At 51.7% G+C, this 23,922-nt stretch overlaps 1 protein-coding gene and 1 non-coding gene across 2 annotated transcripts; both read left to right on the top strand.

The window, feature by feature from the left end:
* Positions 1-877: 877 nt before the first annotated feature.
* Rangap1 (Ran GTPase activating protein 1) lies at positions 878-21,578 on the top strand. The gene is given in 17 exon segments (XM_037197692.1): positions 878-1,061; positions 4,256-4,405; positions 5,363-5,490; positions 6,838-6,897; positions 8,382-8,561; positions 10,387-10,429; positions 10,432-10,520; positions 13,470-13,628; positions 14,403-14,516; positions 14,845-14,944; positions 15,037-15,121; positions 16,362-16,542; positions 17,875-17,994; positions 19,259-19,361; positions 20,231-20,319; positions 20,437-20,558; positions 20,742-21,578. Coding segments are annotated over 17 exon segments (1,902 nt in total). The 5' UTR covers positions 878-952; the 3' UTR covers positions 20,812-21,578.
* Positions 12,473-12,611, top strand: LOC114694397. The gene has a single exon (XR_003734695.1). It is a non-coding gene; the product is annotated as a small nucleolar RNA SNORA55 (small nucleolar RNA).
* Positions 21,579-23,922: the final 2,344 nt, after the last annotated feature.

Here is a 23,922-nt window from a genome sequence, read left to right as displayed (position 1 = left end):
CCAGACATCTGAACACAAAATTCTTGGAGCATGACAGGCCTTAAGATTGCATGGGAGCCCTGGCCCCTTTTCTCATACCTTCCCTATACATTCTTTTTTGTTTGTTTTGTTTTTGTTTTTGTTTTTTCAAGACAGGGTTTCTCTGTGTAGCTTTGTGCCTTTCCTGGAACTCACTCTGTACCCCAGGCTGGCCTTGAACTCACAGAGATCTACTTGGCTGTGCCTCTCAAGTGCTGGGATTAAAGGTGTACATTCTTTGTATTTATCTGGCTTTTCATTTGTATTCTTTAAACTATCCTTTGTTTACTGGTATGATGGTACACACCTTTAGTCCCAGCACTGGGTAGGCTGAAACAGGCAGATCTGTGACTTTGAGGCCATCATCTACAGATTGAGTTCAAGCCAGCTAGAGATACACATTGAGACCCTGTCTCTAAATAAATAAATGAATGTCATGTGTTGGGGTTTGAAGTATGATGGTAGAGGTCTGGGGTACCCCCCAACACACACACATATACATCCTTTATAATAAATCAGTAGGTACTGCATTTTCCCTGAGTTCTAGGAAATTAATTGGCCCCCAAGGGGAGGGTCATGGCAACCCTAATTCATAGCCAGCAGGTTAGAAGCACAGGTAAACAGCCGGGGTTCCTGTTAGCATCCTGGGTGGGGCAGCCTTGTAGGCTGAGCCCTCTTCCCCTGGGATCTGAGAGTGTCAGGGACTGAAGTAGAGGACAGCATGGAGCTAGTGCCCCTGCCGTGGTTGCTTGGTTGAGTGTGCACTGTGTGTCTGAAACACAGTGGAGGAGCTTACTCATCTATTGTCATGGCAGCCCTTGTGATGTAGGTACCTCTGGTCTCCTAGGAACCTCTGAGAGGCTACTGTGGCATTGAAACCAGGGTTGAAACCAGACATGCCTTAGCCTTGTGTGCCACACTGAGTCATGCCAGCATGGGCAGTGGGGCATTCCCTGGGATGGATGACCTGGATCCCATAGCCATCTATGTCCTCTTTGAGGAGCAGGACCCTCAGGCAGAGTGCTGCCAAGATGATCAGGCAGGTGTGTGACTGTGGCAGCCCTTGCTTTGGGAGTTGACTGCCCTGTACTGGGTGTCCCTGCTGGGGCCGTTTGGAGAGCGACTTGAGGGAGTTCTCACTCTCCCCCCTTTCCAGACTGGTCTTTCTTTCTTTTTTCTTTTTCTTTTTTTTTTTTTTTTTTTTTTTTTTTAAGATTTATTTATTATGTATACAGTGTTCTGACTGCATGTGTGTCTGCAGGCCAGAAGAGGGCACCAGATCTCATTACTGATGGTCGTGAGCCACCATGTGGTTGCTGGGAATTGAACTCAGGACCTCTGGAAGAGCAGCCAGTGCTCTTAACCTCTGAGCCATCTCTCCAGCCCCCAGACTGGTCTTTCTAATCCCATGTTCATTTCTCCTGGTGCTTTAGCTTTTGGGTTCTCAGGGCAGGGAGAGGGCTAATCCACCCCACCTCCGCCAGAGATCTCAAGGGACACCCTCCCACACACACTTTGGGGTTATGCTAGGGATCAAACCCAGGGCCTTACACTTCCCAAAAGCTTATTTTTAAAGATTATTTATTGTGTCTACAGTATTCTGTCTGCATGTGTGACTGCAGGCAGAAGAGGGTGCCAGATCTCATTATAGGTGGTTGTGAGCCACCATGTGGTTGCTGGGAATTGAACTCAGGACCTCTGGAAGAACAGTCAGTGCTCTTAACCTCTGAGCCATCTCTCCAGCCCCCGAAAAGAATACTTTTTTAAAAGATTTTTTTATTTGTTTGGTTTTTTATTTTTTAAATTTTTGTTTTGTTTTTGTTTTTCGAGACAGGTTTTCTCTGTGCAGCCCTGGCATCCTGGAACTCACTCTGTAGACCAGGCTGGCCTTGAACTCAAGAGATTCATCTGCCTCTGCTTCCCGTGTGCTGGGATTAAAGGCGTGCGCCACTATGCCTGTTTTGATAGGTGATTTTTAATGTGTTGGGTAGATTGCCTGCATATGTCTGTACCTTTGACCTGCAATGCCCACGGAGGCCATAGCTGCCATATGGATTCCAGGAATTGACTGTAGTTCTCTGGAAGAGCAGCACTGAGCCATCTCCCTAGACCCTTTAATACAACTCTTCGTGTTGTGGGGACCCCCGACCATAAAGTCATTTTCGTTGCTACTTCATAACTAAAGTAATAATTTTGAGTTGTAATATAACTGTTTTCTGACGGTCTTAGGTGACCCCAGCTTAATAACTGCTGCCCTAGCCCCTTTAAAAAAAGATTTAAAAATTTTAATTCACTGTAACTGTATGTGTGAGTGCTGGCGGGGGGGTGGGGGGGGGGGGGGGGCAGATGTCAAAAGACAAGTTTTTTTTTTTAAATTATTATGTGTACAGTGTTCTGCCTGCATGTATCCCTGCAGGCCAGAAGAGGGCACCAGATCTCATGATAGATGGTTGTGAGCCATCATGTGGTTGCTGGGAATTGAACTCAGAACCTCTGGAAGAAAAGCTCTTAACCTCTAAGCCATCTCCCCAGCACCAAAAGACAAGTTTTTAATGTGTGAGTGAGTGTGAGTATATACATGTGAGTGTGAGTATATACATGTGAGTGTGAGTATATACATGTGAGTGTGAGTACCCTGAGAGGTCAGAGGTATCTGATCTCCTGGAGTTGAACTAATAGGTAGTTGAGCTGTCTGTCTAGTGTGGGTGATGGGAATCAAATGTGGGTTCCCTGTAAGAGCAGCAAGTACTCTTAACTGATGAGCCATCTCTCCAGTCCCCTTTCACAAGATTTTTTTTAATAGGTGCAGTGAACTTTATTGATGGAATTCAAGGGGTAGGGCTCCCTAAACCCCTCCCCATCTTCTGGGGGTCTGGGCTGGAAACTGAGGGGGATGCTCGGTATTGGGGGCTGAGCTGGGGCAGCCCTCCTCAGCAGCTGAGGCCTCTCCCTCGTTCTCCTGTCCTTGCTGGGGTGGGTGGTCTGTCTAGGACTTTTTACTCCTTGGAGGCCATTAGGTCCACCACCCTGCTGCTGTAGCCGAATTCATTGTCATACCAGGAAATGAGCTTTACAAGGTCGACATTGAGCAATGCCAGCCCCAGCATCAAAGGTGAAAGAGTGGGGGTCACTGTTAGTCACAGGAGACAACCTGGTCCTCGGTGTAGCCCAGGATGCCCTTTAGTGGGCCCTCCGACGCCTGCTTCACCACCTTCCTGATGTCGTCATACTTGGCAGCTTTCTTCAGGATGCAGCGTGTCAGATCCATAGCGGACACATTGAGGGTAGGAACACAAAAGGCCATGCCCGTGAACTTCCCGTTCAGCTCTGGGATGACCTTGCCCACAGCTTTGGCAGCAACCAGCGGATGCAGTGATGGTGTCCTGGGTGGCAATGATGGCATGGACTGTGGCCATGAGTCCTTCCGCAATGCCAGAGTAATCATGGATGACCTGGGGGGGGGGGGGGCTAAGCAATTGCTGGTGCAGGAAGCATGGCTGACAATCTTGAATGAATTGTCATGTGTCTCATGGTTCACACTCATCACAAACATGGGGGCATCAGCAGAAGGGGCGGAGATGATGGCCCTGCTAATGGACCCCGGCCTTCTCCATGGTGGTGAAGACACCAGTAGACTCCAGCATACTCAGCACCAGCATCACCCCATTTTATGTTGGTGGGATCTCGCTTGTGGAAGAAGGCCATGGCTTTCCGTTGAAAACAAGCTTCTTTCCTCAGCCTTGACCCTGGTGGTGACGTTGCCATGGGTGGAGTCACACTGGAGTCACTGGAACATGTAGACCGTGTAGTTGAGGTCAGTGAAGGGGTCATTGATGGCAGCAACATCCACTTTGTCAGACATGAAGGAAGCTCTGGTAACCAGGCCCCCGGTACCGCCGATTCCTTTCACTCCGACCTTCACCATCATGTCTTAGGACAAGGCTGGCATTGCTCAAGAAGATGCAGCTGTCTGGGGAATGGGTGGACCAGAGACCCAAAATTCTCTTTTCTTTCTTTTTTAAATTTATTTTTATTTCATGTGCATTTGTGTTTTGCCTGCATGTATGTCTGTGTGGGGGTGTCAGGTTCCCTGGAACTGAGTTACAGATAGCCGAGAGCTGCCATGTGGGTGCTGGGAAGTGAACCTGGTCCTCTGGAAGAGCAGCCAGTGCTCCTAAGCGCTGAGCCACCTCTCCAGCCCCACAAGATTCTTTTTTAATGCAGTTTCTGTCTTCAGTTGGCAGATCTCCAGGGCAGCCCACCATTTTCACCAGCATGGCCTCTGAAGACATTGCCAAACTGGCAGAGACCCTGGCCAAAACCCAGGTGGCCGGAGGACAGCTGAGTTTTAAGGGCAAGAGTCTCAAGTTGAATACCGCGGAAGATGGTGAGTTCCTGGACTAGCTGTGTGAGGGAGGGGTGTTAGTGTGTGTTTGCTCAGGCTTTCTGAGCATCTCCTTACCATTTGTCCTGGCAGCCTGGGAGGTGAGGTCAATGCCATTGGTCCATTCTAACAGTGAGGCGGCTTCTGTTACTGTGTCAGTCTGTCTGTCTGTCTGTCTGTTTTTCTTTTGACAGGGTCTCATCAATGTATAGCTCAGACTCGTCTCAAACTTGTCCATCTAGCCTTCAGGGCCAGATTCTTCCCGCTCTACCTTTCCCCTCACCATTCCAGGCCAGCTGTCTTCCTTATGGCGGAGGCCTTGAGGGAGTTGTGTTAAGAGTGGCGTTGGGTCCTCACGGGAAATTCCAGTCCTTGCAACCAGGCATCACTGGGAGAGGGAAAGGGTTCCTGCCTTACTACTCATGACCAAAGTTTAGGCAGCACAGACAACCCTGAATCCCTCGCTGCCTAGAAATGAAGGTACCTGCTGCCTTCAGACCTTGTGAGACCTCTTGGCGTTCTGGCCCAACCAGGAAAACTGGTTTGGACTTGTCAGAGATCACCCTAGCCGTTGTCCTCAGGACAGCTGTAGAGGAGGTTCTAGCCCCAGGCATGGCAGCAAGAGAATCAGAAAGGTCATTCTTGACTACATAGTAAACTTCAAAGCCTGACTGCGCTACGCGAGACCCTATCTTTAAAAACCACCAAACGAAAAAAGAGACTCTTCATAATGTCACTCGTGCTAGACGCCACAGTGAATGCCTGTACTCGCTTGGGCATGGACGAATAGTCGGTCTGCACATCCCTGCCCGACCTAGGCTGGGAGCCTGTCCCGTTCTCCTGTCTCTGGGGGTGCATGGTTCATAGCCTTGAAGGAAATGAGTTAAGGTGCTTCCTGAGTTGCCGCTGCCCCAGTGGCTCGAGACTACTGCCAACGCCTAAGGTGCTCTGTTCACACAGCTAAAGACGTGATTAAGGAGATTGAAGATTTTGACGGCCTGGAGGCTCTACGATTGGAGGGTAACACGGTGGGTGTGGAAGCGGCCAAAGTCATCGCCAAGGCCTTGGAGAAGAAGTCGGAGCTGAAGGTGAGAGTACAGGGAGGGGAGGTCCGTGCACATGAGGACCAGAGCCCCTCAGATTGCTACAGCTACTACCTCGGTCCAGAACCTGCGGGACTCTTGTCTTGAAGGACAAACTGGAGGAGTCTCTTCTCACAGTGCATGTCCCATTCCTGAAGCATGAAAATTAGCCAGCACATGCTTCTTTCTAACAGACCCACCTGTAGCAACCAGAGCTAGGGATATTGCTTTTGTAACCAAATTGTAAACGGCTACTACCTTTGTCACATTTATCTGGTCCTTTTCACCAAACTTGCTTTTTATGTATTTAAAAAGTTTCTTTAGCCGGGCGGTGGTGGCGCACGCCTTTAATCCCAGCACTCGGGAGGCAGAGGCAGGTGGATCTCTGTGAGTTCGAGGCCAGCCTGGGCTACCAAGTGAGCTCCAGGAAAGGCGCAAAGCTACGCAGAGAAACCCTGTCTCGAAAAACCAAAAAAAAAAAAAAAAAAGTTTCTTTAAGTGTAAGGGTTATTTTGCCTGCATGTATGTGTGTGCGCCATGTATGTGCCTGGGGCCTGGCAGAAGAGGACATAGGATCTCCTGGAACTGAAGCCTCAGGTGGTTGTGAGCTTCTGTGAGTTCTGAGAACTGAACCAGGGTCTAGAAGAGCAGCCAGTGCTCTTTCTTAAATGCTGAGCCATCTCTCCAGCCCCTCCACTAGCTTTGAAAGTAATTGAAGGCAAGCACCATTTCTCTCCTGGGAAGTCATCAGACATAATACAAAGGAAAGAAAATAGGACAGTGTGAGTTTTAGTTTGACACTGTTGCCACCTAAGGGCACTGAGTCTGAGCCTTGTCCTCCCTTTGTTAAAAATGAGGGTGTGGGTGTGTGTGGGGGGGTGCAGACCTGAAGTCCTAGTACTTGGGAGGTGGGGAAGGAGCCTTAGAAATTCAAGGCCAACCTCAGTTACACAGTTTGAGGCTAGGTCGGGCTACGTGAGACTCTTGTCTGGAAACCAACAAAAAAGGCAAGCAATGGAGGTGGGTAGGCCCACAAGCCCCGGATGAGGTGGTCTGAAGGGCTGCAGGGAGGTGCTGCTTCGCCATGTGAGGCCTCTGTTTACTTTTGTGCTGTTTTCTGTCACCCAGAATTGTCACATGTTCCGCCAAAGGGTTGGACAGATCAGAGAGAATACCCTTTGTTTCCGGGTCCCTCTAGCTGAATTGGTCCAATTCAATGCTGAGAAAACCAAAACTAGGAAATTTCGTAGTCCTCTTGGGTGCCCAAGCTCTCAGGGAGGCATTGGTGGTGTGAGACTTCACGGGAGGCTGCTCCTGGGTTCGCCAGCTAACACTTCCCTTCTTCCTGCACAGCGATGCCACTGGAGTGACATGTTCACCGGAAGGCTTCGGTCTGAGATCCCGCCGGCTCTGGTAAGGACCAGGTAGTGCTTCCCTGCGGGCACAGGCACCTGTCAGATACCCCCTCACACATCTTTTCTCTGGAGAATCAGGTTAGCCCCACAGGTGAAAACCAGGCTGTGACCATCTTCTCCTGGTATCATGGTCCCTGTGCCCCCAGGGACCTGTTTCCTCGGGACCCAGTCTGCACCGACGTCTCTTGTGGCTGCTCCACCTTTCTGTCACTCGTTTGCTGTGATACTCAATAGTGACTCCACAATGGCGCCAGTTCCTAGGGCCAAGTTCGGGGGTGGTGGCCTCTGCTATTACCTGGGTCTTAGCAGGGCGCAGGCTGGCAGCGGGCTGCCCCAGGTCTGTCTGCCTAGCATGGGGCCTCAGGATGAAGGTGTTTGGGGTGGCTGGCTGCCCTGGTCCTCCTCCTCCTCAGGCCCTCAGTACTACACAACCGTGGGGGGTCCTGGGACCTCAAAGGGCCCCAGAGAGGCCACTGTGTGGGGCCAGCTCCTGAGGTGGTGGAGCTGGTGTCACCCTCGGAGGATGAGCAGTCTGGGAATCAAGAGAGCAGACGAGGGAGCTCTTGGGCGGAACAGGAAGGGGAGCAGCTTTCTTGTGGCCTCTTCTGAGTGCTGTGCTCCGGCGTTGGAGGCATGCTTTGTCTCCACGTTCCAAGAATTGAGAATGGCTCTTTAGGCAGGAAGTAAAGGACCTGGGGCACCGTGGGCCGTGTTGGAGCAGATGCAGTGCACAGTGTGGCCATCATGGGCTAGAGGTCGGGGGGTGGGAGCTAGACCTTCAGATGGCAGGGCAGCCACTGTCTTGTTTGTTGAGTGGTGGAGGATAACAGGAAGCTTTGTGCATGTCCGCTCTTAGCCTGCCCCCACCCCCACCCCCAGGTTTCCAGCAGCATCCAGCTCAGACAATCCTGAAATCTGAGGTGTTTATGAGGCCTTCTTGCATATCCAAGGGACCCCAGCTTAGGCAGGCTCCCATCTTTATCTCTCTGCTCTGGTTTCTATTGCTATCTGGAATCCTGCTGGGTTGACTGCCTGGCGCTCATCCTCAGTGAGTTCAATGCCGCCTCCTACAGAGAGCCCTCCCAGATCTTCCTATCCGCAGGTGCCACTCACTCCCATTCCAGTGTAGGAACATAGTAATAAACAGTCTGCTGTAAAAGCCGGTTCTGGGCCAGCCTGGTGGCTCAGTGGATAAAGGTACTTGTGGTACACACCTCAGTTCAGGCTTCATTCGGGTAATATATGCCATGGTGGAAGGAGAGAACGACTCAGAAGTTGTTCTCTGACCTCTGTACCTGCACTCTAGCACACATGTGCCTAGACCCCAACACACAGTAACAACAACAGTCATCTATAATTATAAACCATTGTCTGTGCCACATCCCCACTGGCTTGGGCATGACCTGTGGCCAGGGCTGGGCCTGGCCCAGAAGTGGCATTTGGTAGCTGGCTGGGGTCTGACTGAGTTCTCTGTGTGTCCAGATCTCACTAGGGGAGGGGCTCATCACCGCAGGAGCCCAGCTGGTGGAACTCGACCTCAGTGACAACGCATTTGGGCCTGATGGAGTGCGAGGCTTCGAGGCTCTCCTCAAGAGCCCCGCCTGCTTCACCCTGCATGAACTCAAGCTTAACAACTGTGGCATGGGCATCGGAGGCGGCAAGGTGGGTTGTCAGCCCTTGATCCCCCTCTGCCTTCACACTGGGCAGTGTGGTCCAGCCCTTAGCCCCCCACCATTGGGGACTGTTGTCTCTCCCTTCAGAGGAGAAAGCAATGCCTCCAAGACAGCAGCCTGCAACCAGTGAGGAAAGGAGTCCAGAGGGTTGGGTTGCTAAGCAACCATTCCAAGTTCCTGGGTTGCCTTGGCAACACAGAGGCAGTGCTGCTGCATAACCTGCTCTGACCTGCTTGCTGTGCAGAATTCGGGGTTGGGATAGCCCTGTACCAAAACTCACAGCATCTGGCACAGCCCCAGAGAGGAAAGAGCCGTGGTAACTGCTCCCGCAGTCACGGTACACTTTTATTTCTGGACAAGACTGTACCTCAGGTTCGCCCTATGGCTACCAGCCATACAGTGAGGGAGACTGGCCCTCCTGTTTCCCTCTCTTTTTGAGGCTCCATCAGACCGAGCTGGGTAACAGAACACTAACAGGGATGGGGTGTACTTGTGAAGATGATTCTGTGTACATTGCCAGTACTACCTCCATTTTTCTGTTGGCGTAAACAAAGGTTTGGAGGTGTGGAGTGTGTCATTCACATGGTAGTGGTAGTTTGGGAAGTGTAGAGTTGGAGTCTTCACCATAGGTTCTATAAAGAAAGGGGGGCAGGTTCCAGTCCTTCCCTAAGTGCTCTCTTCCCTGATCTAATAACTTAAAAGGACCTGCTTTCTATTTGTATTTTGTTTTTGAGACAAGGTATCTTGTAGAACAGTCTTGCCTCAGACTCGGTATCTAGTTGAGCATGGCCTTGAACTTAAGTCCTTCTGCCTCTACCTCCTAAATGCTGGGATCACAAGCATGCCGTATGATGCCCATTTTGTTGTTGGGGATTGAACCCAGGGCTTTGTATGTGCTAGGTAAATACTGTACCAACTGAGCTACATCCCCAACCAGAAAGCAGTTTATATCTTATCTTCTGTCGGGCATATTTAAATGGCTTGCGTCATCCATTTTATCACTTTGGGGCTTTTCTCCAGCCCTACTTTCAAGACAGGGTTTCTCTGTGTAGCCCTGGCTGTCCTGGAACTGACTCTGTCTCAAACTCACAGAGATCCGCCTGGCTCTGCCTCCTGAGTGCTGGGATTAAAGGCGTGTGGGATTAAAGCTGTGGCTGTTCTTAAGTAAAATGCAAGTTGCTTAAGCACAAGCGCTGTCTGGTGGTGTCAGAAGAGCACGGTCTGACAGGAAGCTCCTTCCGATACAGAATATGGGAAAGAATCTCGAGGTTCTGGGTTCTGGTCAGAGTCTTCTGGTTTAGTTTAGACCATGAGAAGTATCTAAGCTGGTTGCTGTGGCACATGCCGGTAGTCTAATTACTCTTGAGGTTGAGGCAGGAGGATCACCAGCCTGGACAACACGGCAAGACCGTGTTGGAAGGCTGAGTTACAGCAATGTGAGTTCCAGGCCAGCCTCAACTACATAATGAGACCCTGTCTCAGTAAAAGATTCTGGCTTCTCATAATCCGGTCGGTTGAAATCATGACAGCTTTAACCCCGGCAGAACCCTGAGATAACTGGGAACCCACACTGTCCTTGGCTGCTCCAGTTGGTCTCTACCTGTCTTGGACCCCTGCAATAACTCCAAAAGTATACCGAGACCAGAAAGAATAGAGGGTCTGTGTAAACTGTGAAGTGCTGGGCCCACCGTACTACAGCAGTGTCCCCGATCCACCACCGGACGGGGTGTGCTTCACTGGAGAACACTTGAGGCAGGTGGAGTGAGGACTGGCCACGACCTGCATCCAAGCCCATGCCATGCCTTTCCCTGCAGATCCTGGCAGCAGCTCTGACCGAGTGTCACCGCAAGTCCAGTGCCCAGGCAAGCCGCTGGCCCTGAAGGTCTTTGTGGCTGGCAGAAACCGCCTGGAGAACGATGGGGCCACTGCATTGGCGGAAGCTTTTGGGGTGAGTCGTTTCTTTTTACCCTGCTGTGCCCTACACGGGACTGACAAGCCGCTGTTTGTTAGTTGAGACGGTCTATCTCTCTGTAGCCAGGGCTGGAACTCTGTATGTAGACCAGGCTTACCTCAAATTTAGAGATCTGCTTGCCTCTCCCTCCTGAGTGCTGGGATGAAAGGCGTGCACCACCATACCTGGCTTATTTTTTCAAAAAAGTATTTATTGGGGGTGGGGGGTGCCCGTGCCATAGTGCAGATGTGGAGGTCAGAGAGTGATCGGGCAGAGTTGGTGCTCCGTCCACTTCACATGGTTTCTCAGGTCTTCAGGTTCGCACAGCAAGTGTCTTTACCCACGGCACCATCTCACCGGCCCCTGCAGCACACTTACCAACTTGTCCCCTGCCCCCCTTCTGTCCCCACGTTCTAGGACTGGTGTACACCGTAAGGACTGCAGCTTGGGTCTCCATTCCCTTCTGTTCCCAACAGACACAATTTCACCAGCATTAACCAAACTGCCAGAGCAGCAGCCCCGACGGCCCTGCCTGTGAGCTGCCAGTAAGGACGCCTCATCCACGCTGGTGGCAATGGCCCTTACAGAGAGTTCTGGGCTGGGGGTCTCTTTCCTCAGACGGGCCTTCCCGTAGCCTGCAGCCTTCGGTCTTCTGCCCTGCTGAGAATGGGGTTCTTCTCCACCCACAGTGTCCCACCCCGCATCTGTGGGTGATCTTTCAGTATCGATGGAAAACTGTTATTCCTAATGTAGCCACCAGTCTCGCTTGGACTGTGGGCTGTAGGGCAATTGCCACGGGCAATTTCAAACCCACACGAACCTTGTGGTTGTTTTGTTTGGTTTCCTTTCTCTGGTGTGTACGTCAGAGAAGAAACTCAGGTGTCATCCTCAAGCGTGCACGCCCGTCCAGCTCCTAGGGCAGGATGGGTCTCACCGGCTGCAGCTCAGGAAGTAGGCTCCAGGGCCGGTGAGCTCTGGGTCCTCTTGTCTCGGCGCCTGCAGCACCACAGCGGCATCCTCATGTGGATTCTGGGGACTGAACTCAGGCCCTCCCATTTAACAGCAAGGCAAGCACTAGACTGAGCCCACAGTTTGGGTTTTGTGGGTGCTGGGTTTTAACCCAGGCTTCCGGCCCTTTAGACAGTGCTATCCTGACTGTGGGAAGTGCTCTGCTCTGCCTGAAGAAGTTTGGGACTAACAAGGTACTGACCCAGTGATGGGACCCACTGGGACTCTGAGGACACAGGCTTCCTGGCTTGAAGGATCCAGAAAGTCTTCCCAGGTGTACAAATTACTTTTTATTATCAGCTTGATACCTTAGAAGAATTGTGTGGGAAGAGAGTTTTATTTGTGTGTATGTGTCTGTATGTGCGTTTGTACATGTGAGTGCAGATGCCCACAGAGGCCAGAGGCATTGGATCATTGGCACTGGAGATACAGGCCACTGTGAGCTCCCAACATGGATGCTAGAAACTGAACTCAGGTCCTCTACTAGAGCAGTGTGTGTTTGTAACCACTGAGTCATTTCTCCAGCCCCTGAAAAGAGGATCTTTATTTGTATTTTGTGTGTGAGTGTTTCAGCTGCATGTACATGTGTGTGCCAGTGAGGCCAGAGTGTGGATTGTGGGAACCAGACCTGGGCCATTTCTCTAGCCCCAGGGAAGAGAGTCTTACTTAGTGAGGAGTTAGTCTAGATCGGGTTGGCCTGTGGACGTGTCTGCAGGTCTCTCTTGATTGTGATTGAGGTGGAAAGACCTAGTTTGAATGTGGGCGGCACTGTTTATGGGTGAAGAGGAGCAGCTGAGAGGAACAAGTAGCAAGATTGGTCTCCCTCTGCTAACCATGGGGTGACGCACGGGCACGCTCTTTAGTGGCTGCCTTTGGCTACCCCTGAAATAATGACTCTGACTCGGAGCTGTCAACAGAAAGAGACTACGAACCTCTTTCCCACACTTGAATCTCTCCCATTCCTGCTGCTTGGTGCTAGTCTGGGGACAGACAGTGCTACACCATGAGCAGAGGCTATCCCATCTAGACAGGTTGTCTTCCATTTGCCTTAGGGCTTCTCCCTACAGCTCTGCCATCTTTCCTAATTGAGAAAGGGTGTTTGAAGATGGTGGAGCTAGTCCTGGGAACTAAGAAGAAGGGTATTGACTGTTTGGTTGCACTTAACAGACCTCAGGACCTTCATTTAAAACCATGTCTTTAAAAAAAGCCCTTTCAGCTAGGCGGTGGTGGCACACCCTTTAATCCCAGCACTCGGGAGGCAGAGGCAGGCGGATCTCTGTGAGTTTGAGGCCAGCCTGGTCTACAGAGTGAGATCCAGGACAGGCAGAGCTGTTGTCATACAAAAGGAAGTCCTGTTTCACAAAAACCAAAACAACAAACAAAACCTTGTAGTAGAATATTATTTTCAGATGTGTTACTTTTGCTTATGCTGCATTTGTGCCTGTCTAAAACACCTGATGGTCTAATAAAAAGCTGAGTGGTCAATAGCGAGGCAGGAGAAAGAATAGGCAGGGCTGGCAGGCAGAGAGGATATATAGAGGGAGAAATCTGGGGAAAGGAAGATCAAGAGAGAAGATGGAGGACTTCAGGGGCCAGCCACCCAGCTACCCAGCCGCCCAGCTACCCAGCCACCCAGCTACCCAGCAAGCCATAGAGTAAGGAAGAGCAGCATATGTCACCATGCCTGGCCCCCTTTCTTTCTTAAGTTGCTTTTGGTCAAAGAATTTTATCACCCCAACAGAAATGAAACTAGTATTCCCTGGGAGCTGGAGTTCTCAAGGAGAGCTGTGGGGTCAAGAAGATGCCCCGACATGATCTGTGCCCTGGAAACTCAAACAGCCTTTGGTTGATCTGGTGGCCGCACCTGCCCTACCCTCCTCCTGCTGCTGCATGTTGCTATAGCTCCAGGTCACAATGCCAGCTCTCTTCCCCCTACAGATCATTGGGACTCTGGAAGAGGTCCACATGCCACAGAATGGGATTAACCACCCCGGTGTCACGGCCCTGGCCCAGGCGTTTTCCATCAACCCCCTGTTGCGAGTCATCAACCTGAATGACAACACCTTCACTGAGAAGGGTGCGGTGGCCATGGCTGAGGTGAGGCGGGGTGGCGGGAGGCTCATTGGCAAGCATGGCTCTTCACCCACCCTTCTGCACTTCCATATTCAAGCTGCAAAGGCAGAAGCTGCCGTGGCCCCGTTTCCTTGTTGATGCAGTGCTTGCATACTAGCCTGTGTCCGTGCGTTTGTGCTCGGGTCCCTACTTCAGGGAGATCCTGTACGAGGCGGAAGGAACTGCTGACCAGTTTTGTCCAGGCTCTGAGCACAGAACTATGGCCTCTGGGTGGGTGGGGCCCGTGGAAGATGAGTTATAAATGTCACAAATGCAGGTACTAGCATCAGATGGAAGGTCGAATTGGGCTTGAGGCTTTTGTGGTAGCCTTTTTTGGCTAAGGATGAAGACTGGTCACCTGACAAATGGTGGGGGTGGGTGGTTCAGGCACAGTGATTAACGAAAGAGGTCTACAGACCAATGAGAGCCTTCCTAAGCTGCTCCTGATTTGAAATGCCAGGGTGTTGGGGGTGGGTAATGAAGGGAAAAGAAGGATTGGAGACTTTGTCGTGTTGCCAGCTCTGTGAGACTCTCTGTCTGTAATAGGGAGCCATGGAGAGTCTTAAGCCCTGATGTGATGGGATGCAGTTAGATTTGATTCATGCTTCAGGAAGAAATCTGTCCGTAATGTGGGGAGTAGTGTGGTTGAGGTTTAGTTGGCCTCAGATGCCAGTAGGCAGTGATAAAAAGAACAGGTGAGGTGGTCAGGCCAGTGTATGGCTGATAGCATCACCATAGACCCTTGCTTCCTCCTGTCAGACCCTGAAGACCTTACGGCAAGTGGAGGTGATCAATTTCGGGGACTGCCTTGTGCGCTCTAAGGGGGCCATTGCCATCGCAGATGCTGTCCGTGGGGGTCTGCCCAAGCTGAAGGTGCTAATTCCCCACCCCCCACCCCCACCCTCTATCCTTCATGGCTGCCCATGCTCTCAGGGGTTCCTGCATCAGGGTGGTAGGATATGAGTCAAAAAGGGTCTGGTGTGAAGGAGGGTGGGCCTCGCCAGGTCTCGGGCTTCTCACTTTTGTGTGAACAGCTCAAGTACTTTGTGCTGGGTTCACAGCATTGTTTTTATTGTTGTTCTTCATACCCCCACGCCCACGCTGGGAGACCACGCCTGTTCATGGGGAAGCTGGGAGAGCAGGGCATGTCTCCTAGCCCAGGCTTGGCATGCCTCTACCCCTTCCTTCCCCTTGCTCTTAGGAGCTGAACCTGTCGTTCTGTGAAATCAAGAGAGATGCCGCCCTGGTGGTTGCCGAGGCTGTGGCTGACAAGGCTGAGCTGGAAAAGCTGGACCTCAATGGTAGGTAGGCTGTGGGGACTGGAGGGTTGGTTCAGCCCTTGTTGCTGGCCCCAGTACTGCCCTCCCTGACCTTCCTTTCCTTCCCGAATCAGGCAATGCCTTGGGAGAAGAGGGCTGTGAGCAACTTCAGGAGGTGCTGGGCAGCTTCAATATGGCCAAGGTGCTGGCATCCCTCAGGTAGGGAACTCTGGGAAGGTGGCCCCAGAGGCCAGGGGTCAGGCCTGCTCTTTCTTCACTTACTTCCAATGGTTTCTCTCGCTGTCTGCTAGTCCGGTAACTGGCACCTTGTGCTTGGTGTTGGAGAGAAAAGGATGGGGAGCGTTTGTGTGTCCAGCAGAGAACCATGGGGGATAAGGAGGACCACCGTACAGACCTGCATGTGGGAGGCCCCTCCCTAAAGGAGGGGGCCTCTCTCTTTTTTTAAGATTTATTTACTTATGTATACAGAAGAGGGCGCCAGATCTCATTACTGATGGCTGTGAGCCACCATGTGGGTGCTGGGAATTGAACTCAGGACCTCTGGAAGAACAGTCAGTGCTCTTAACCTCTGAGCCATCTCTCCAGCCCTCAATTTTTTTTTTTTTTTTAATCTTTAAGTGGATGAATGTTTTTGCCTTGAATGTATGTATGTCTCTTCATGTGTCTACCTAGTCCCTGTGGTGGTCAGAAGAAGGTATCAGATCTAGAACAGGAGTTACAGGCAGCTGTGAGCCACTGTGTGGGTGCTGGGAATTGAGCTCTGGTCTTCTGCAAGTGGCCAGGTCACTGTATGACCCTAGCTGGAGTGGAATGCAGAGATCTGCCTGCCTCTGCCTTCCCGTTGCTGGGGTTAAAGCCATGTGCCACCACTCCCAGCAGGCCTGTGAGCAGAAGCAGCGAGTGAAGGACAGACAGTGTGGGGGGTGCGGGCACCGGAAGGGGCCGGGCTTGCCTCTCTGACTGGCAGGAATGGTAGAGGTTGAGGCAAGAGGAGATGCTGAGGTGGGCAGCAGCAGGAGGTCTCCTCTGCTTCCCGTCCTCCCTAGGGAGGCTTCATTCATGTGTCCGACACTCCTGTGTTCTCGGGGCTGAGGACTCTAGTATAGGCCAGATCTCCAGAGCTTCAGGGTCTACGGGAACTAGAGTGCCATTACCCTTCTACCTCCATAGCCTCCTGGGGTCACATGAGATAGAGTTGGCGCTGCCCCGGGCATCCCACTGGGCAAATCCTCAGGCTCCTTTGGGGCAGAGACCATTTCTCTTTCTTGTGTGTCTATAATGCATGGGTAGCATCCCTGGGGAATGAAAGACAGATGACAGACACCCTGCTGACCCTTGAGTGCCATCCTGTGAGCAGTGCTGGGCCTGGCCAGAGCCGTGACAGTTAGGCCTGTGAAGCGGCATGGGCTGCCAGGCCTCAGCTGGCTTCTCTCTGTAGTGATGATGAGGGAGAGGATGAGGATGAGGAAGACGAGGAAGGAGAAGAGGAGGAGGAGGAGGAAGAGGAGGAAGATGAGGATGACGAGGAAGAGGAGGAGGAAGAGGAAGAGCCGCAGCAGCGAGGGCAAGGAGAGGAGTCAGCTACACCCCCACGGAAGATTCTGGACCCTAACAGTGGGGTAAGTTTGTTGTCATTTGCTGGGATGGATCAGAGTCCTGGTCCCTGAAGCCTGTTGTGGGTGTATATTCACATCTAATAGCTACGAGGGCCAAATGGATAGCAGGGTTCTCAGCAGATCACATCAGGAGAGACCTTTCTGTGTGTGTCTAAGTGTTTTACCAGAATGTAAGTAAGTGCACGTGTGTGCTTGTGTTTAGAACACATAGTACTATTGGTACGTGTTTTTTTTAAACAATAACAGAAAACCAGCAAGAATTAAGCATAGCTGGACATGATGACTAATGTCTGTAATCCAGCACTTAGAAGACTGTCGAAAAGCTTTGGCTACATAGTACAGTCTTTGCTCCTTACCCCAGTGGGTTATCCTGGTGGCTGCTGTACCGAGTCTTTCTCTGTCCCACCAGCCAGCCCCCAAATAATGACATGGAGACTTATTATGAAAGTTTGTCCTTATCTTAGGCTTGTTTTCAGCTAGATTTTTATTTTGTTTTGTTTTTTGAGACAGGGTTTCTCTGTGTAGTTTTGGTGCCTGTCCTGGATCTCACTTTGTAGACCAGGCTGGCCTCGAACTCACAGAGATCCACCTGGCTCTGGCTCCTGAGTGCTGGGATTAAAGGCCTGCGCCACAGCCACCTGGCTTAGCTAGCTTTTATAAATTAATCCACTTTTGTTAATCTACGCTCTGTCACGTACCGCCCATCATTCTTCTTTCTTTCCCTGGAAATCCCGCCTATATCTCCTGCCTAGCTATTGGCCGTTCGGCTTTTTATTACACCAATCACAGCAGCTGTACAAATATCCCACACAACAGGCCCCTGGGGACAGGCTAGAGCCCTCAGGTTGACTGAGACTGGAGTTTGCCTGACCCCACTGGCGATCTGTTCATCTGTGTCTCATAGGTTCCAAGATAAAGTCCCCAGGGAGTCTGGGTGCAGCCGTTAGACTGCCCACGCCCACGCAGAACGGGGCTGCTCTCCTGGGCTCTGGGAGCAGTGACCTGACAAAGTGCCTCTCAGGGTTGGGTCTCCCTGGGCACCTGGTCCTTGCTGGCAGCACTGACCCAGGCACTGACCTCGTTCACATGGCAAAGCTCCATTTGGAGTGCTGAGGTGGCGGTATCCTGTTATACCCCGAAGGCTTCAGGAACACTGGGGTCAGCGCCCGTAGAACCAACCCCTGTGCTTGGGGACCTGTGAGTGAGAAAGAGAGTCAACTGTAGGCCTAGACTCTGGACTGGCTGGAAGTGATGTGATTGCAGCGGGATCGGGCACAGCCGGGTGGAGGAATCTGGGGTTTGGAATCTACAGAGCCCGTGTCACCTGTTTCTCAGGAGCCAGCTCCCGTGCTGTCCTCCCCGCCACCCACAGACCTCTCCACCTTCCTGTCATTCCCCTCCCCAGAGAAGCTGCTGCGTCTCGGTCCCAAGGTCTCCGTGCTGATAGTCCAGCAGGTAAGAGCACTCCCAGTTCCAGGACCTCCACATAGCACAGGACGGACAGTCCTGAATTTAAATAGACTTGTCAGTGAGAGTCCCTGCCATGGCCCCGCAAAACTCCAGTTAGGGAATTTGAATGTTTTCCAGACTCACACTCATGGATGCCCACATTTATGTTCCATGGGCTTCTTTCTGCCTGTTTAGCTGTTTCTAGAGTCAGTCCCCTTTCTGGAGCATCTGTGCAGCTCAGCTGCCCACCAGCCTCACGTGATGGCCATTCATTCATTCATTCATTCATTCAGGGAGGAGCAGCCCCTTAACATTGTATTTCTCCATGTCAGTAGAAATGGAGACCACATGTCCTTGTAGGTGTGAAAAGCACTGCCTTCTACCAAGCATGCACGCCTTGGGAAGCAGGTGGACTTCTTGAGTTCAAGGCCAGCCTGGCCTACATCAAGACACATAGTGAGACCTTGTCAATTTTTCTTTAAAAAGCGTTTTATTTTGTGTGTGTGTGGAGGTCTGAGGACAGCTAACAGAAGTTGTTCTCTCCTACCAGAGGTCAGACTTAGGTTTTCAGGCATGGTGGCAAGCTCCCTTGGCTGCTGAATTGTCTTGCCAGTCAGCTGGCAGCAACCAGAGGCTGATCTGGGACTGTTTTTTTTTTTTCTTTTTTTGGTTTTTCGAGACAGGGTTTCTCTGTGTAGCTTTGCGCCTTTCCTGGAACTCACTTGGTAGCCCAGGCTGGCCTCGAACTCACGGAGATCCGCCTGGCTCTGCCTCCCGAGTGCTGGGATTAAAGGCGTGCGCCACCACCGCCCGGCTCTGGGACTGTTCTTTCAGGACATGAGATTATATGCTATAAACGTTTTCATTTCATGCTAGTCTACATTTTCTTGGCTCAGTGGCGTTCTCAGGGGTTTCCAGTGAGTGGATCTAACACTTGAAACCGAGCCACTATTTTAAGAAATTGACTTCTTACATTTCTTCATTGTTCATAGGATAGTGCCAGCCTTCCTATGTGAATGTTGGCTCCCTCTGGCAGATTTCTAGTGTTAGTCAGATGCTGGTGGCCATTCCCTGGGGATAATGGCACTTGGTGCATTAACTGATTTACTGCTCCTGTTGTGGGCCGGCTTTTCACCAGACTCCAAGGAATAATCTGGGATGAGTCATGGCCTCTCCTTGCCCCCCAGAGTGCCAAGGCCTTTTGCAGTTACTTTCTGTGAAGTCAGAGTCAGGGGGCTGTGGCCCCTAACTAGCCATTCTCTGTCCTCAGACTGATACCTCTGACCCTGAGAAGGTTGTCTCGGCCTTCCTGAAGGTGGCATCTGTGTTTAGAGACGAAGCCTCAGTGAAGACAGCAGTGCTGGATACCGTCGGTAATGTGAGCTGGGTGGGGCTGGTAGACCCCGGAAGAGCTTTCCTGTGTTCTGCATGTGGGGAACCTCCCAAAGCCGTGGGGTTGTCTAGAGTTAGAACTTCAGCCGAGTAGGGTCAGGGCAGATAGTCAAATCTGCAAGGCTCCGTGAGTTATCCTGTCAGAGAAGCCTTTGTGCCCTGTGGGAGACACTGCCCATTGCTCACCCACACAGAGGACACCTTGTCACCTTCATAAGATTTCCTGGACTCTTTGCTACATTTCCAAGCCCTCTCCATCCATTCTCTCCATCCAGTCCAGCCTTGTCACCTTCTACCTCGTCACATCTGTTAGAACCTCCAGTGTGTCAGATTTGGCCAGGCACAGAAGAGAGGAAGTTGCAGGAAGGGCTAGCTCATGGCAAGAGAGGGAGAGGAAACATGCCCCAGGCTGTGCTGCTCTGCAGGGGGGGGGGTCCCGTCCAGTGAGAAGGGAGGCTGGCAAGGACGCTCTCTCCGGCTGCCCTCCAGGAACCGTGAACAGCTCCAGATCCTTTCGCATGGCCCCGTCAGGCCTCCTCCTTTTTGCTCCTAATATCTAAAACCTCCCTTGGAGGTTTCCATGGCCCAGGCCCCATGTGCAAGGTGGACAGAATAGGTACTGTCACCACACCCATTTTATAAGACACCAGGTGGACAGGGCGTTCCCACGGGTAAATTGAGCCTTTCGTTGGTTCAGCTCCCCGCCCCAATCAACTCTACCTGTCTGTCGTCCCTCCCACGTCTACCTGTTGACAGGGCAGGACTCGGGGGCTCAGGACACGCTTGAGTTATGTATGCCTAACCCTCCCCTGCTGCCTGCATGTGCCATGCTCCATTTCTGCCCCTGTAGATGCCCTCATGAAGAAGGCCTTCAGCTCCTCGTCTTTCAATTCCAACACCTTCCTCACCAGGCTGCTCATCCACATGGGTCTGCTCAAGGTGAGGCTTCAGGGAGTGGCAGGTCTAGAGAAGGTAGCTCCCGGCCACTCCCAGGGGTCACTGAGGTAGGACGTGGGTCTCACAGGTGACTGGAGCTTGGCCACTTTTATTTTGCAGAGCGAAGACAAGATCAAGGCCATCCCCAGCCTGTATGGCCCCCTGATGGTGCTGAACCATGTGGTACAGCAGGACTACTTCCCCAAGGCTCTTGCACCCCTGCTGTTGGCCTTTGTGACAAAGTGAGTGTGACCTTACTGTTGTGCCTGTTCTTGTCTAAGGCTCCTGGACTGGGTCCTGTGCAAAGGCCAGAGTTACTGACGTTGTCCTTGCAGAGGCTGGCACATGTACCCCACCCACATACGCTACCCCCACACACACACACTGATGCTGCCAGGACCCTCACTGAGCTGCCTTCTCCACAGGCCCAATGGCGCACTGGAATCCTGCTCCTTTGCCCGCCACAGCCTGCTGCAGACACTACACAACGTCTAGGCTCAAAACCATCTTCTTGTCCCTCACCCTGCACCAGTGACTGAGGGGACCTGGATGGACTGAGCTCAGCCAACGTCTCCATTGGATAGGACTTTGACCAGAGGCAGGGGAGGGTCTTTGTCTCGTGTGTCGGTGTGGTGTGTGTGTAGGTGTGTACTTCCTGTCTGGATCGCAGATGTTCATCTCTCCCTGCTGGACTAACCCAGGTCCACTGTGGGGGATTGATACCCAGGGGAAAGGGCTGAAAGCTGCTTTGTTATTAAACTCACCGCCAACTTAGCCGCAGGCCCTGGTGGCTGTCCTGCCTGCCCTGCCTTTCTGTCCCACCAAAGCCTGGGGAGTCACTGTGTCCTGCTGTCTCTACCGTGCCTAAGGAACTGTCAGAGGTGGGGCTGTCATCAGAAAGTCAAACTCTGGCCTCAGCCATCTGGCCCAAAGGAGGAGCCGAGAGCCAACCCCCAATAGCCCGGGAGTGGGAATTGCCTGGGCTGCCCTGGCTCTTATACCCAGAGGAAGCGCCTTGGCTGGCCCAGACCTGTTCTTCATCCTGGGGAGGGAAGGGCCGGTCTCCCTAATGCCGGAGCTACATGGTGGGTCGCTCTTTGAGGTTTTTCTGAGGCAGGATAGTGCATTGGGGATTGTGCTGGGTAGAAGATGCCCTGTGACTTCCCTTAGTGGCTGTGTGGCCACCTCCTGCTTTCCTTTGTGTTGTGTGTCTGGGCTGTGCCTGGGAGCTTCACAAATAAAAGTCACCTGTGGTAGCTGCAGAGGCCCAGAAGCTTTTTTCATCAAAAGTGGGTCCATCTCTGGGCTGGGGTGGTGGTTCAGGGGTTCCGTGGTGAAGACAACTTGCCATAAAAGTGTGAGGACCAGAGTCCAGACCTCCAGGACCCATGGAAAGCTGTCCCATCTCCGTCAGAGGGCAGGTGGCCTGGGTCTCCTCCTGGGCCCTCTGCTTCCTCTGCTCTGTGGCGGTAGAGTAAGGCTCTCCCTGTGAGCCACGGTGCGGAGTTGGTTCTTCTACCTGCTTGCCCTTGAGGAGCTCCCAGTCTGGCCCAGGCTGTGGACAATGAAGTACTTCAGTCTTGAGGTTCAGGTGGGAGGCCAGGAGGGTGCCATGTGACAGGGAAGATGGGCTGAGGGGCCTGCTTACTTCCCAGTAGATGACACGAGGCTGAATTTCCTATGTAATGTATAAAACCTTTACCTCGGACAAGAGTTCCTCTTCCCTCACAGCAGGCCATCAGCACCCAATCTGGGTGGTGCGCGGCTGGTCTCTGGGGATGGAGACACGACCCAGCAGTCGATGCACTTGCTGTTCTGGGTGATGTGCAGTTCAGTTTTCAGCACTCACATGGCGGCTTACAACTATCCATAACTCCAGTTCCAGGAAGTTGAATCCCTTGAAAAACAGGAGTTACAGGCTTTGTGAGCTTCCATGTGGGTGCTGGAACTTGAACTGTTGTCCTCTGCCAGAGGGTTTTGGTTTTTCAAGACAAGGTTTCTCTGTGTAGCCCTAGCTGTCCTGGAACTCACTCTGTAAACCAGCCAGGCTGGCTTTGAACTCAGAGATCCACCTGTTTCTGCCTCCCCACTGCTGGGATTAAAGGCATGCGCCACCACTCAGCTGCAATAAACATTTTTAATTACGGAACCTATATTAGACATTTGTGTTATGTGTTTGATTGGTTGGGTTTTTTGGAGTGTTTTGTTTTGTTTTCGAGACAAGGTTTCTCTGTGTGGCTTTGAGTACAGTACTCAGTAATCCCTCCTGAGTGCTGGGATTAAAGGCATGTGCCACCACCACCCGGCTAGGGTTTTTTGAGACAGGGTATGTCTGTAACAGCACTGGCTGTCTTGGAACTCAATCTGTAGTCCAGGCTGGCCTCAAACTCATAGAAATGTGCCTATCTTTGCCTCACAAGTGCTGGGATTGATTAAAGGCATGTACTACCACCACCACCCAGCTGACATTTGTATTGTTAAACAGCAGTTTTTAATTTTTATTTTCTGTGCATTGGTGTTTTGCCTGCATGTATGTCTAGTCTCCTGGAACTGGAGTTACAGACAGTTGTGAGTTACCATGTGGGTGCTGGGAATTGAACCTGGTTCCTCTGGAAGAGCAACCAGTGCCTTTAACCCGAGTCATCTCTCAGCACCCCAAAAATAAATCTTGGCCACGCAGTGGTGGCGCACACCTTTAATCCCAGCACTCAGGAGGCAGAGCCAGATGGATCTCTGTGAGTTCAAGGCCAGCCTGGATCCAGGACAGGCACCAAGACTACACAGAGAAACCCTGGCTTGAAAAGAACCAAAAATAAAAAATAAAGCAAAAACTAAATCTTTAAAAATATTGGCTAGCAAGCTGGTGCCGCAGATAAAGGTGGCCCCCACCAAACCTGACATCGGAGCTTAATCTTGAGGACAACATAGTCGAAAGAGAGCGGACTCCCACATATTATCTCTGACCTCTACATATGCTGTGGTACCTTTGTACCCCCCCAAGTATGAAAATAAACACTAGCATTTTAATATACAGACATTACAGTTAAAGGGCTGGTGGGGTGGCTCAATGGGTAAAGACACTTCCCTGCAAGCCTGACTCCTGAATTCTGCCCCTGAGACCCAGGTAGTGGGAGGAGAAATGTTCTTCCTGCAAATTGTCTTCTAATCCCTCACATACATGCTGTGGTCTGCATGTTCCTATGCACACCCACACACACTCCAATACAGTTTTTAAATTGAAAGATGAGCCAGGGCAGGTGATGGCGCATGCTCCTAATCCCAGCACTCAGAAGGCAGAAGCAGGTGGATCTCTGTTAGTTTGATGCCAGTCTGGGCTACAGAGCAGGTTCCAGGACAGCCAGGGCTACACAGGGAAACCCTGTCCGAAAAAAGAAAAAAAAAAGATGATATGCAACAGTACATGCTGTCACATAAGAGCAGAGGCCAAAGGGAACAAGGGTGACGTGTGTTAGAGTGTTGGTCTCACATGCATGAAGCCTTGGCACACATGGTCATGCTTGTAATCCCAGCATTTTAACACTCAGGTGGAGGCAGGAGGATCATGAGTTAAAAGTTTCTCTCAGTTGCATATTGTTCAAGGCAAGC

This window comes from Peromyscus leucopus, chromosome 20 (genome assembly GCF_004664715.2).
Source record: "Peromyscus leucopus breed LL Stock chromosome 20, UCI_PerLeu_2.1, whole genome shotgun sequence".
NCBI lineage: Eukaryota > Metazoa > Chordata > Mammalia > Rodentia > Cricetidae > Peromyscus > Peromyscus leucopus.
This window is presented reverse-complemented; position numbering and strand designations above follow the sequence as displayed.